This window comes from Eschrichtius robustus, chromosome 13, assembly GCF_028021215.1.
Source record: "Eschrichtius robustus isolate mEscRob2 chromosome 13, mEscRob2.pri, whole genome shotgun sequence".
NCBI classification, from domain to species: domain Eukaryota; kingdom Metazoa; phylum Chordata; class Mammalia; order Artiodactyla; family Eschrichtiidae; genus Eschrichtius; species Eschrichtius robustus.
In genome coordinates, this window is record NC_090836.1 from 40,453,529 (window position 1) to 40,466,767 (window position 13,239).

General features: G+C 61.8%; 1 protein-coding gene across 1 annotated transcript in view; it reads right to left on the reverse strand.

Moving 5' to 3' along the window:
• Nucleotides 1-844: 844 nt before the first annotated feature.
• The window catches only part of COL2A1 (collagen type II alpha 1 chain), a 30,998-nt gene continuing 18,603 nt past the window's right edge, over nucleotides 845-13,239 (reverse strand). Inside the window, exons 26-54 of the mRNA XM_068559722.1 lie at nucleotides 13,182-13,235; nucleotides 12,634-12,732; nucleotides 12,186-12,239; nucleotides 11,763-11,816; nucleotides 11,369-11,422; nucleotides 11,115-11,168; nucleotides 10,830-10,874; nucleotides 10,571-10,669; nucleotides 10,262-10,369; nucleotides 9,894-9,947; nucleotides 9,538-9,591; nucleotides 9,070-9,123; nucleotides 8,676-8,729; nucleotides 8,276-8,383; nucleotides 7,621-7,674; nucleotides 7,135-7,188; nucleotides 6,284-6,445; nucleotides 5,934-6,041; nucleotides 5,619-5,726; nucleotides 5,345-5,398; nucleotides 5,093-5,200; nucleotides 4,825-4,878; nucleotides 4,576-4,683; nucleotides 4,245-4,298; nucleotides 3,670-3,777; nucleotides 3,012-3,300; nucleotides 2,353-2,540; nucleotides 1,806-2,048; nucleotides 845-1,349 (exon numbers count right to left, since the gene is read on the reverse strand). Of these exons, the coding sequence (XP_068415823.1) occupies nucleotides 1,203-1,349; nucleotides 1,806-2,048; nucleotides 2,353-2,540; nucleotides 3,012-3,300; nucleotides 3,670-3,777; nucleotides 4,245-4,298; nucleotides 4,576-4,683; nucleotides 4,825-4,878; nucleotides 5,093-5,200; nucleotides 5,345-5,398; nucleotides 5,619-5,726; nucleotides 5,934-6,041; nucleotides 6,284-6,445; nucleotides 7,135-7,188; nucleotides 7,621-7,674; nucleotides 8,276-8,383; nucleotides 8,676-8,729; nucleotides 9,070-9,123; nucleotides 9,538-9,591; nucleotides 9,894-9,947; nucleotides 10,262-10,369; nucleotides 10,571-10,669; nucleotides 10,830-10,874; nucleotides 11,115-11,168; nucleotides 11,369-11,422; nucleotides 11,763-11,816; nucleotides 12,186-12,239; nucleotides 12,634-12,732; nucleotides 13,182-13,235 (2,784 nt within the window). The 3' untranslated portion in view covers nucleotides 845-1,202. The remainder of the gene's footprint in view (nucleotides 1,350-1,805; nucleotides 2,049-2,352; nucleotides 2,541-3,011; nucleotides 3,301-3,669; nucleotides 3,778-4,244; nucleotides 4,299-4,575; nucleotides 4,684-4,824; nucleotides 4,879-5,092; nucleotides 5,201-5,344; nucleotides 5,399-5,618; nucleotides 5,727-5,933; nucleotides 6,042-6,283; nucleotides 6,446-7,134; nucleotides 7,189-7,620; nucleotides 7,675-8,275; nucleotides 8,384-8,675; nucleotides 8,730-9,069; nucleotides 9,124-9,537; nucleotides 9,592-9,893; nucleotides 9,948-10,261; nucleotides 10,370-10,570; nucleotides 10,670-10,829; nucleotides 10,875-11,114; nucleotides 11,169-11,368; nucleotides 11,423-11,762; nucleotides 11,817-12,185; nucleotides 12,240-12,633; nucleotides 12,733-13,181; nucleotides 13,236-13,239) is intronic.

Below are 13,239 nucleotides of genomic sequence, written 5' to 3' on the forward strand. Positions count from 1 at the left end.
GAGGTTTCCATAAGCATCCGCATACCTCTCCCCCCTTGCCCCCACTAGCTCTCTTGGTATATGGAAGGGTTGTTTATTTTAAATTATGAGATAGCTCTTCTAATTGTGTGTTCTTAATTATGTTTGCATTTCACTCTTTTAGTTTGTCGGGAACTAGCGCCCTCTAGTGGAAAAGGTGACCACTTCCTCATTTTTGCCCCACATACACAAGTCTTTGGAAGGCAAGAAAGGAACACTCTGTGTGTTGAGAAGACATCCATGGAAGCTTTAGGTGCCAGCCCAGGAAGTGAGGAACGGGGCCCAGGAAAAAGGAATAAGGGGTGGGGCGAGTGTTCAGCACTAACGCTTCTCCTTGAACTGAAGTCTGAGGGAAAGATAGATACAGATAAATAGATTGTCTGACTGTGTGCACTTATCGTGGGCCTCTGTGGATTCCCTCCCCTCCCCTCCCCCCTGCACTGTGCACCCCCTCCTCCCTCGGGGCGTCTCTGGTCTCTCCCGAGTGGCACGATGCAGGCCCCCACCTCCCCGTCGGAGTTCAGAGCACGTCTTTTCTCTTGCACTAATCCGCCTGGATGTGTGTCTGGGCTTATGCTCAGGAACAAGGCCACCCCCTCTCGTGTGCCTCCCTTCCCAAACCTTGGTCTCTGTTCCTAGTTCACCCCTGGGTTCCACTTGGTGCCAAAGTTTACGAAAGAGGATTCTGTCCTGCCCACAGACTCCAGGACTAATGGAAAATAAAGAACAAAGCACAAGCCAGTATGTACTTTCCAATAATTTTTTTGTTTTTAATATCAATTGACATTTTAAAAAATACAGAGGTGTTTGACACAGAATAGCACCATTGTGTAGGACACACACAGTCCCTGCGCCCAGCACCTGAAGGGGGGGTTCTCTTGCCTGGGCTGGGGGGCAGTCACTCAGGGGGCGTTTGACTCACACCAGTTAGTTTCCTGCCTCTGCCTTGACCCAAAGGTCTTACAGGAAGACAATAAATAAATAGAACACCGAGATTTTATTTTGCAGTCTGCCCAGTTCAGGTCTCTTAGAGAAGGGAGAAAAGTCCAAACTGTGAGAGGGTGGGATGAATGGACATCAGGTCAGGTCAGCCATTCAGTGCAGAGTCCTAGAGTGACTGGGATTGGAAAGTACTTGGGTCCTTTGGGTTTGCAATGGATTGTGTTGTTTCTGGGTTCGGGTTTTTACAAGAAGCAGACAGGCCCTATGTCCACACCGAATTCCTGCTCGGGCCCTCCTACGTCCATGGGTGCAATGTCAATGATGGGGAGGCGTGAGGTCTTCTGCGACCGGTACTCGATCATAGTCTTGCCCCACTTACCGGTGTGTTTCTAGGGGAGAAAGAGAGGAGAGTCGGTGGCTGCCTTACAAGCCGGTGCCAGCTGCCCTGGACCCCAAAACTGAACACAAAGCACAGAACACACGCGGGGGGCCTAGACCTCTTTTGGATTGACCTCCACCTCGACTCCAGTCCTCAGCAGTAGGGCCTCCTCCCCCTGCCCTTCTCCTCCCCACTCTCCACAGTGACCCGGCCTGCAAGGGCAGAGGCCCACACACGTTGCACAAGTGTTCCTCCAAGCCACTGGACCCGCTGAGCCAAGGGAGGGGAGGAGACGGAACAACACGCTCCACTGCCACACCTGTCGCTCTGTGTGTCATCCCCACGTAGCCCCTCACGCTCGTGCCCCTTTAGGACTACGATGCCTGCTGTGGACCAGCCCTCTGCCTGCTCCAGCCCGGGGCCCCGGGAAGCTCATCTCTCTGGCGGCCCAGCCGGCCTGACTCACCGTGCAGCCATCCTTCAGAACAGTATACGTGAACCTGCTGTTGCCCTCAGCCCGGATCTCCACGTCGTTGGAGCCCTGGAGGAGCAGGGCCTTCTTGAGGTTGCCCGCGGCTTCGTCCAGGTAGGCGATGCTGTTCTTGCAGTGGTAGGTGACGTTCTGGGAGCCCTCGGTGGACAGCAGGCGCAGGAAGGTCATCTGGACGTTGGCGGTGTTGGGAGCCAGGTTGTCATCTCCATAGCTGAACTGGGAGGGCAGAGAGCAGTGGCGTGAGGCCCGGGGGCGGGGGCCTCCGACCAGGGTTCGGAGGAGCTGAAGGGGGCTGGGGGGGGCAGATCACTGGGAAGACATTTTTGCTTCCAGGGAGTGGAGCAAGCCTCCAAGGACTCTCCCTCCACCTCGAAATGGGAAAAAATCCTACCCCTCCTCTTTCCTTCCCCTCAACTCTGTGAGCAAGGCGCTATGTGAGCAAGGCGCTAAAAACTGCCAGGGAGAAAGCAGAGAAGGCTGCTGAGGCGCCGTCCCTGGCCTAGAGCAAGCGGGGACTCACGTGGAAGCCACCGTTGATGGTTTCTCCGAACCAGATGTGTTTCTTGTCCTTGCTCTTGCTGCTCCACCAGTTCTTCTTGGGGACGCTGGCCGGGCTGGGGTAGACACAGGTCTCGCCAGTGTCCATGTTGCAGAAAACCTTCATGGCGTCCAGGGTGCAGCCCTGGTTCGGGTCGATCCAGTAATCTCCTGCAGCGGAGAGGCAACACCCCATCGGGGCTCAGACAGCCATAGACACACGCTCCCGAGAGGGCCAGGCCTGCCTGGGGTGACAGAAAGGCCTATGGGGACACCAGGGGGAGAGGAGCAGGGTATGAGGGCCACATGCGGCCAAAGGGAGGGGAGAGGGAGGGATCCGGGCGAGGAGACCCGGATGGGAATGTCCAGGGCTAAACAGGGGTGCAGGCAAAGGGACAGGAGCAGGGCCTGCCTGGTGGATGGAACTCTACCCTGAAGTCACTTCCACCATGTAGTCATGGCAGGATGGGACCAGGGCTGCAGTTTCTCTGCTGTGAAATGGGGGAGCCACCAGTGCCAGAACCTTCCAGGCCAGACTCTCCCCGGCACTAAGAGATGCCTGCTCCCTCCTTCGGAAGGGGGCCATGCCCAGCGGGCTGACTTCCTATTCTCCGGGGCGGGGATCCTGCCCTCCAGGCTCACCGCTCTTCCACTCAGGGTGGCAGAGTTTCAGGTCCCGGCAGGTGCGAGCAGGGTTCTTGCGGGATCCCTCAGGGCTGCGGATGCTCTCGATCTGGTTGTTGAGGGACTTGAGTGTGGCATCCACCTCAGCGTCGTGCTGTCTCAGGTTGCCGGCTGCCTCGTCGGCCCGCATGTACTGCAGGGGGTCGGGGCCCTTCTCTCTCTGGCCTAGGCCAGCAAAGGCGGACATGTCAATGCCAGGGCCAGGGGGACCTGGAGGGCCAGGGGGTCCAGGATTTCCAGGAGGACCCTGCAGCAGGAAACAGAGAAATCAGTCAGGAATTACAGGGAGATGCCCCTCCTGTGTCCATCCCCACCTGCTAGAATGTACTAGGATGTCTTCTTCCCAGTCCTGTGAGGTTGGGTGTGTGCATGTGTGTGTGTATGTGTGTGTGTGTGTGCAGCAGGCCAAGACCAAGAAAACCATAGAATGCTCCCTGTTTTTTCATTAGCCCCTCTCTTCTCTGTCTCATGGACTCTTTGAACTTCCATGGAGCTCCCAGGATAAAGGATGCTGTCATATTAGCTGCAGGCTGATGCCCCAAAAGAAGCCCTTAGCATCAGAGAGCTCAAGCCTCCCGGTGCTGGGAACACCCCAGACAGCAGGAAGGACACTCACAGCAGGGCCAGTTTCGCCTGAACGTCCACGGGGTCCAGGAGGTCCAATGGGGCCGGGGATTCCATTAGCGCCATCTTTGCCAGAGGGACCGACGGGGCCAGGAGGACCCTGCAGGCCGGTAGAGAGAAAGGCAGTGAGAAGAGAGCCATCGACACAGGGAAGGTCCGGGAGAAGCCGGGGCTGGTGAGGTGGCCGTCCTGGTAGCACTAATAGCTGCTCTCTTCCCAAGTTTTCCCGTTTCTCAGTCACAGAACCCCATGCTGGTCTCCGTGTGGCCAAGAACCAGCAGGATGGCTCCACGGCTCTCCTACTCCCCACAGTCCTCTTTGTAAAATCCTATTCCCAGGGATAGGATGCAGACCAACGTCTGACAGCCGAGAGCTGCTCTCGTGTTCATCCTATGATCTCGGGTACTTCTCTGACCACAGTCTCACCGAGCCATGCCCACTTCTGCTGCTGAGTGAGGCCCCTGAGCCCGAGGCTCCCCCAGAAGCAGCCACATTTCCCTCCTCACCAAACACCTGACCAGCACCCTGGTCCCACCCCGGAGGAAGGGTTCTCTCCGTCTCACTTACTCTGGGGCCAGAAGGACCGGCAGGACCAGAAGTACCTTGGTCTCCAGCAGGACCCTGTGCAGCGGGAAGAGGCAAAGGTCAGAGGTCAGCACAGACAGGGCCCCATCTTCCATGTCAGGAGGCCTTCTTGAATATGTGTATATACTGGGAGTTGGGGGAGCACATACATGTCCCGCCCCTGTGCCCCTTCCATGTGCTCCTCCCTCCAACCCTGCGGAGGTCCTGGACATTTCTCAGGATGATCCCAAGTCGCCGTAGCAGCTTGGGAAACTCAGGTGGGCTCTGTGAAGTGGGACGCCTTGGGGAGCCAAGCGCAGCCAGCGGCACTCACGGGGGGGCCGGGCAGACCCTGCAGACCAGTGAAGCCACGGTGTCCCTTCAGTCCCCTCTCGCCAGCCTCTCCCGTTTCTCCTTTGTCACCTCGGGGGCCTTGAGGACCCTGGGAACAAGACACAGAGACACAGGTTTGCTCAGCTCAGGCCAGCCTCTGCCAGCCTCACCCGAGCCAAGGAGCCCCAGGTCCCTGCTGCCCCCTGAACCTGCCTGTCGGGGACCCAGCACCGGACGCTCAGATACTCACTGGCAATCCCCGGGCTCCGGCTGGTCCTGAGGGTCCCATGGGGCCTTGTGCACCCTGTGGGGAGAGTGGGGGCAGCGTCAGAGCACAGTCAGGACAGGGACGGCCCTCTTCTGCGTCTGCCCCGGGCTGGGCACGGAGGCTACTGCCCCACAGCCCACCCCAGGGACGCGTCCAGGGCCTGGCGTGGGGGAGGGCGGGTGGTGGAAAGCTCCCTACCCACGCAGCCACCCTCCTCCACCGTGGCTTTTACTGACTCGAAGATACTCACAGCTTCTCCTCGGTCTCCCTGCTTGCCGATTGGGCCGGCGGGGCCAGGAGAGCCAGGGGGCCCTGGGGCTCCGGGGCCACCCACGGGACCGGTCTCACCACGATCGCCCTGTCAGGAGAGAGGTCTCAGGCTCAGAGAGGAACGTTCCAGAAGAGGCAAGGAGAGCCGTGATTCTGACCCCAACCCTGCCAGGCCAATGGAACGTCCTCCCCGCCCCACCGCACTCACCTTGAGTGAGACCCCGATACTCACCTTGACTCCAGCTGCACCGTCTCTGCCAGGGGGGCCGTCAGCACCAGGGCTTCCCTGCGCAAAGGGAAACGGACGCCATCAGAGCTGCCCGCCATCCCCGCCTCCGCTTCCCGTCCTCCCTCAGGAGCCCAGCTCTCAGTCTCCGTGCCCTCTCTCTCCCATCGCCACCTTCCCATCACATCTGGGCGCTTGGGCTCGGCCCGTCTGTCACCCCCTTCTCCAGGGCTGCCCTCTCCCTAGAACGGGCTACCCCACAGTGGATCCCACCGCACACCTCGCGTCCAGGTTCGCCCGCAGGACCAGTCAGGCCGGGAGGGCCCACGGGGCCAGGGGGCCCTCGGTCTCCAGATGCTCCAGGAGCTCCCTGCTTGCCAGGCTCACCCTGGGGGACAGCAACGAGGAGGATGAGTGCGCGCTCCGAGGCCCCTCTGCGCCCTCCTGGGGAGGGCGCTGACCGGGGCTCAGTTCAGACGGTACGCAGCGGGTGGCAGCCTCGGGGCGGCCAGGCCGCCGAGAGCACCAGGTGAAGAGCCTCCGCCCGAGCCAGGCTGGGCCCGGCCCGCGCGGAGGAAGGGGCATCCCCACTCACCGATGGGCCGGGCAGGCCGGGGAATCCTCGCTCACCACGCTGCCCAGGCAGACCAACGATGCCCCTCTGACCAGCCAGACCCTGGGGACCTGGAGGACCGTCGGGACCCTGAGGGAGGAGAGGAGGGAGGTGAGAACTTGAGAAGTGACACGGAGCCGCCCCCCGCCCATCCGTGAGGCAGCTGGCTGCCCACTGCAGGGGTCAGGGCACTTCTCTCTGCGGCGCCCACCCCTCCCCGGCAGCCCCACAGTCCTGCTCCCCCCACTCTGGGCTCTGTGAGCCCATGTGCCCTTCACACTCCTGCTCCAGGGACCTTGGCCCTGGGCTCCCCAGCCTGGGGTGGGACTTACAGAAGGACCGTCATCTCCAGGCTCTCCCTTCTCGCCAGGGGGTCCGGAAGGACCTTGGAGGCCAGGGTCACCAGCTCGGCCAGGGGGGCCGCTGTCTCCTCGAGCACCTTTGGGACCATCTTTTCCAGAAGGACCAGGGGGGCCGGGGGGTCCAGGGTTGCCCTAGAAGGAGCAAATGCGGGAAGTGAGAACTTACCCTTCACCATCCTTCCAGGCTGCCAAAGCCACGGTGACCCTCTGGGGGCTTCCTCCACCCTAAGGGCAGCTTGACCCCCACCCCGGGCTACATCTTCCATCTTCTCTCCCCCGTGAGCTCTGGCTTCAAGCCAGCCTGGCTTCTCCAGCCTCTGCACACTTTCCTTTCTCTGATCTACCTGGACTCCCTCCTGCCTCCTTCCCTGTGGCCTAAGTCCCACCACCAGTCCTCAAGGAACAGCTCCAGCCTTGCTCCTGGCCCCTAAGCCTCTGCGCCCGCTCCCTCTGCACTTGGTGGTGTTGGTGAGCTGGGGGACTTCTCATCACCTCTCCTCCCACTCCTGCAAACTCCTCAAGAGCAAGATGCAGACATTCTTACAAAGCACAGTGTGCTCAAGAAGTGTGTGTCCACGATGAAAGCAACTGTACCAGCCCTGCCCTGTCCACGGAGCCAGAAGCCCGTGGCCAGCAAGAGGGCACACCGCCCTGCTCCCAGCTGTCTACAAGGAGAACAGGTCCCTGTGGTCAGTTAACTACTGTTCCCAGGAGTGGGGGTGGGCACACAGACGTGTGGGGGACTGGGCCAGACTCTTCGACCCCTGCCTGTGCCTCCCATGCCTGGAGTTAGGGAGGAAACAGCCGGGGGCAGCACTTACATTGGAACCTGGGGGTCCGACGCGGCCTGCAGCTCCGGGGAATCCGGTGGCCCCCTATGTGACGAGAAGAGGACCCTGAGTACCTCAGACCCTCAGGAGGCCCAAGAATCAGATTTGGGGGCGGGGATCTCATAGGCTGGTGTGGAAAGGGGCGAGGGGCGCACGGCAGCAAGGGGAGAGCTAGAGAGGGAGAAAGGGCCCCCAGGTCTGGCCGCTGCCTCATGCAGCTGCAGCTTCTCAGCCTCCAGCCCCTGCAGGGGGAGGATGCGGCTGGGGCGGTCAGCGCTGGGGGGGGCGCCCTCTCTCCCACCCGGCTGTGGGGTGGGCTCTGTGTGGGAGGGGCTCGGGCTGAGAGGGAAGGAGGCGGGGTGGGGTCCCTGGGGCCAGGCCTCCTTCCTGAGGCCGGGGGTGGGTGCGAGAGAAGCCACTGCCCCTACAGTGCCCTCCACCCGGCCCAGTGACAGTGGGAATGGGGGCCTCGCTCACCGGGGGGCCTTGAGCACCTCGGGCTCCTTTAGGACCAGTCACACCAGTAGGACCCTGAGGAGGAAGGAGGGAGACGGTGAGGCCCGGTCGCCCCGGGGCAGGGCTGTGGGCTTCTGGGCGTGAGTTCCTTCTGAGCCCCGACTGTGGACTCCTGAGAGCTAGGTTCTCAAAGACGCAGCTTTGTCAGCACTAAAATCCCAGCCTGGAGAGGCTGTCACAGGTGGGCCTGCCACCCTGACCCATAGGAGACTCGTGTTCTAGGAGACCTCGGGGAGGGCAGGCCCATCAGGTGTCCTCAGAGCCAGTCCAAGGTCTCCCAGGAGACTGGCCGCTTTGCCCCAGGCCGTCTGTGCTCAGGGAGACCCAGCGGCTGGTACCCTGTGTCCGGCCCCCAGCCACACACCCACACCCACGGCACTGAAAGCCAGCTTAGCTCCTTGAACCTTTACCCCTGAGCACAAATTCCTCCTCCCTGCAGCCTCCCCCTCCTGTGGCTGCAGCAGCGGCTCCGGAGTCTGCTGGGTGGAGGGCCCTAAACACAGGCGGCCATCCCCAGGCCTCCTAGCCACCTCTGCCTGCCCAGGCCCCTCTCCCGGCACCCAGCACCGCCTACCCTGTGGGATCGGTCGCCGGGGGGGAGCTCAGCGTTACCCACCTGAGGCCCGGGAGCTCCAGAGGGGCCCTGAGGACCCGGGGCACCAGCGTCACCTTTCTGGCCAGCCTCTCCTTGCTCGCCTTTGGCACCGGGCTGGCCGTCAGCACCCTGTCCCGGGAAGGAGGAGGAAGCCAGTGAGTGCGGGCAAACATTCGAGGTTCCTCCAAAGGGGCCAGAGACTGTGTGAGTGTGTGCGTCCACCCTGGGCCTGGACACCAAGTCTCAGGTAGGACGGTTACATCGGTGTGGAGATGTGGACGGAGAGGAGCCATTTCCCTCTTCTTTAAATCCTGTCCCTCCCTCCCCACCCCCTGCAGGCGGGAAGGTGTCCTTGGGGAATGACGCGAGATGGCCAGAGTGGAGGGCATGGGAGGGAGGGAGGGCGGACAGAGATACTCACAGGAGGACCGGCAAATCCAGCGGGTCCGGGGGGTCCAGTCTCTCCACGTTCACCCTGTGAGAGAAGAGGGCCGGGAGGGGTGAGCCTCAGCTGCGGCCTGCTCTGTGCCCTCCTGTGAGCCCAGAGCCCGCTCTGGCCCAGCCTAGCCTACTGCACAGTAACCCCCAGAGGGAAGGGGGTCGGGAGGCTCCGTCCTAAATAAAGGGACCCAGGTCAGAAAGCCTCTCGCGGTCAGAGGATCTGGGGACCCGAAGGCCCTCCACCCTGATCACATCATGGGGGGACGTGCCTTCTCCCTTCCTTTCTCATCTCTCCTCCCACCCCCAGGCCCAGAGGGCAGGGTGGGAGCCGTGCCCGGGGGCCTGCAGGGCCGGGCTCAGGGGCAGATACTCACCGGGGCGCCGCGAGCACCAACAGTTCCTGCAGGGCCAGGAGGTCCAACTTCTCCCTAAAGTGGGCCGGGGGCGGGTGGGCGGGGGACAAAAGCCAAGGATGAGGGATGTGGGGTGAGAGGGGGGCCCTTCCAGAGCAAAGTGCATCCAGAGAGCCCTGACAGGGGACGGGGGCTCTGGTCTCCCCTCCGACCCGCGGCATGTTCTCCCCTTGTTGCTTTGGCCATACCTGCACCTACTCGGGGCCTTTGCTGAAGACACCCATACCCCCATCCAACTGCTTCCCTCGGTGGTGCACACAGCCATGACTTTGCCTCTAAGAAGAGCCCCCACCCTCCACTCCTTGCAGCCGCTGCAGGGCAGGAGACCGACAGGTGTCGAGGGGAAGAGAGAGCAGTCTTTGGCAGGAGATGAGAAGGAGATTTGATGGGGGAGGCAAGGCAGAGCGAGGAAAGGGATCCACGACTCACCTTCTCACCGTTGGCACCGGCCGGGCCAGGGGGGCCAATGGGGCCAGTCAGACCCTGGCGGGGAGAAGGCGGAGTGAGGGGCAGGGAGAGGCAGCCAGGGACGCGGAGCCCAACAGGGAGCCTGGAGACGCCACACCCAGCGGACCTTGGTGTACCCTCCCGTGGCCCCCAGAGCTCCCTCTCACCCTGGGGCCCCCACTTTTGTCAGGGAAGTCCCTGTAGTTGCCCAGCCCACAAGACTGAGATAGGAGCAGGGACCACGCTCACACGCCGCCCCTCTGTACCCTGAGTGCATGAGGTCCCCTGCATCCATCCCCATCCCAACCCCAGGGAGCCTGCAACCAGCATCCACTTACTCGTCCACCGTCCTTCCCGGGGGCTCCCTCGGGGCCTTTCTCACCAACATCACCCTGTGGGATAGAGAAAAACGGGCCTCCTCAGGGAGGCATTCCAAGATCCCCTTTGCCAGCTCAGTGCCCCCCTGAATGGGGCTCCAGGCAGAGCTCAGAGCCTGGCCAAGAGGGATTTGCTTCAGTCTCAGGGTGGGTGACGAGGAGTAACAGAAGTGAGACGGAGGGAAGTGTCAGGGCAGGATGTCACTCAAGGTCAAACAGAGAGCCTGGGAGGGGTCTCCAAGTTCCTCAAGAGGGTAACGGGGACCCTCACCCCCAGATGCCGTGGGGAAGCCCAGCTGTGGCGGAAGCGCGCTCAGCCTGGTACTCACCCTGTCTCCCTTGGGGCCAGCGATGCCAGCTGCTCCTCTCTCACCAGGCATCCCCTGCAGACCTGGAGGGCCCTGAGCCCCAGTGGGGCCAGCTGGGCCAGCTGCGCCCTGCGGTGGGAGAGGAATCTGTGGAGGGCAGCACTTTCCCTGGGGCCCCCAGACCCCAAGCCCCCTTTCCTTCCCTTCTTCCTCTGCCCAGACCCCTTTCTGTCTCATCCTCCATCCCTCCCTCCTTCCATCTTCATCCCCCCTGAGCCCCCTCCCCTTCCAGCCCAGAGGACCCCCGCCAGCAGGACCCGCCTCACTCACTTTGGGACCATCAGTGCCGGGAGTGCCAGGGAGGCCGCGGGGCCCCTGGAGGCCCTGGGACCCGGGAGAGCCACGTTCCCCTGGGAAACCTCGTTCACCCTGTGGCAGAGACACCAAGGAGCAGTCAGGCAAGAGAGGTGGGGTGGAGGCCCAAAGAGAGAGGAGACCCAGGACGGCTGGGCTGGGACGGGCGGGCAGAACCACATGGGAGAGAGCAGGCCCAAGGAGGCCGCGCGGAAACAGCGGACGGGACACTCACCCTGGGACCCACGAGGCCGGGAGCTCCAGCTTCGCCAGGAACGCCCTGAAGAACAAAGAAGGATGTGTGCGAGAGCAGAGGCTTTTCTGTCCCAGATCCTTGGCCGAGCCGCCCTCCCGCTGGGGGCTGAGCTCAGACTGTCCTCTGTGGAGAGCTGGGCAGCAGGTCCTGGACACTCCCTGGCCTCATGGGGCTCCTCGTGCCCCCTCCTGCCCTTGCCTCCTGGGCATGAGGATAGATCTTCCCACCTAAAGAGGCTACAGGTTCAAAGAGCCCCAAACTCACCTGGTCACCTGGTTTTCCACCTTCACCTGGGGGACCGGGCGGGCCAGGAAGTCCCTAGAAGCCAAAGTGACTTAGTTAGGAAAGGAGTGCGTTTGCTGCGGCGCCCTGCAGGGAGGCCAGCACAGTGCGAGAGCAGGTGTAGGGGAGGGGGTTCAGGGAAGACTCGTCCCCGGGTCCCCCTCGAGGGGGCGCTGCTGCTGCCCCAGAGCCCTGCGTGTGGACGGAACCTGAACAGGACTGATCCAGCCACCTACCTGGAACCCAGATGGCCCAGGAGCACCCTGTTCGCCTCGTTCCCCGGCAGGTCCCTGCGGAGGAAGACAAAGACGAGCTGAGCCAGCCTCCAGAGACTCTGGGAGCCTCAGCTAGGCCTAGAGGGGCCTGGGGCCGGCCCGCAGGAGGGCAGGCGACACCTTGCCTCACTGCCCAAGCAAGGTGTGCGTGCCTCACTGCCCTCCCACCAGCGACCCGCACCCCTGACAACCCCGATGGGGTCCAGACTGCCTCTTGGGAAGCCCTGCCTCAGCTCAGGCTGGGTCAGGTGTCCTGGATCAGCCCAGATCCACACCTGTCAGCTCCATTACTCCCCACCTCTACCCACAAAGCTCCTGCCCACGGGCCACCTGGAGAGGCTGGGCAGGTACTTACAGCGGGTCCAGGGGGGCCTGCAGCTCCTGTCTCACCATCTTTGCCAGGGAGACCCTAGAGGGGAGAGAAAGGGGTGATGTAATGATACACTCTTCTTCAGTTCTACAGACCCCAGGACCAGGCAGGTGTACTATGTGGCCCAGAGTTTCTAGATGATCCCCCACCTGAACTCCATTTCCACACTTTCCCCTCCTGTCCTTCCCTGGCCCCCTTCTTCCCCTCAGTCCTTCTCAGCCTCCTCCATCTCTCTGGGCTGCTGTCAGCAACCAGAAGTCTCCCCGTGCGGACTCGCAGAGCAGCAATGGGCTCAGCCACAGGAATCCACACTGCCACCTAGGGGTCCCAGAAGCATGCCACAGGGATGCTCTCTCCTTGCGGGGGTGCAGCAAACGCTAAGGCGTGGGCAGTGGGGAGGGTACTTACTCTCAGGCCAGGAGCACCAGGCAGTCCTTTCTCACCAGCTTTGCCAGGCTCACCCTGGAAGAAAGAGTGCAGGGCCGTAAGGTGGAGGGCTTTGGTGGGAGCGGGGGTATGGCCAGCTTGGGAGATTGGGGCTTGGGCTCACTGCCTCGTGGACAGCAAAGGCCAAAGCCAAGTATCAGCACCTCTCTTATGCTCAGAGGTGTGAACTGATAGCGCTGCCCCATGGATCAACGTCATGGCTGAGATGTCCCAAGGGCTCTAAAGAGCCCTGGGTTTCCCCCGATCACAGTCACTCCTGCTGGGCGTGGAGGTCCAAGCTGCCCAGGGCACTCAGGGATCCTGCCCATCATGGCCCTTGGGTTAACTCTATTCAGGGCCAGCCCTTTCCCCAGGGGCAGGGAGGTAGCGGCACCATATGGAAGGAAAGGAAGGGCAGGTGATTACTTACATTGGCACCTTTGGGGCCAGGGAAACCCATGACACCAGGCTGCCCACGAGTCCCCTGAGGACCTGGAGGTCCAGGGCGACCATCTTCACCAGGGGCTCCCTGAAAGAGAGGACACCATTCTCAGAACATGGACGCTCGACCACATTTGTCCATCCAGTATCTACTAAGTGCCTACTACGTAGCAGGCTCAGGGCTGGGCACTGGCCAGACATACAGCACGTGGGATTGACCAAGTTCACAAACAGCAGCCCACATCACACACAGGTCCCATCAGCGACAAGGCACTCCTTCGCTTATAAGTTTTGTCCCCGAAAGTGCACATCATGCTTTGTCTTCCGCCAACAGAAGGCCCAAATGCACAAGGCGGTGGCATTTTCAGAACTCACAGGCACTGCACAGGCCACACCTGGCCGTAGTATCTACCATCTGTCCCCCACCCCAATTCTCAAAATTCACGGGCTGCCCCTACCCAACTCCTGTCTCTTTTCCCATCTGCCCCCCCAAGGATTTCCCCAGTCCCTCCCAGCGACCTCAGATGATGGACTTACAGAAGGACCAACTTTGCCTTGAGGACCAGCATCACCAGGGCGACCAGTGAGACCCTTT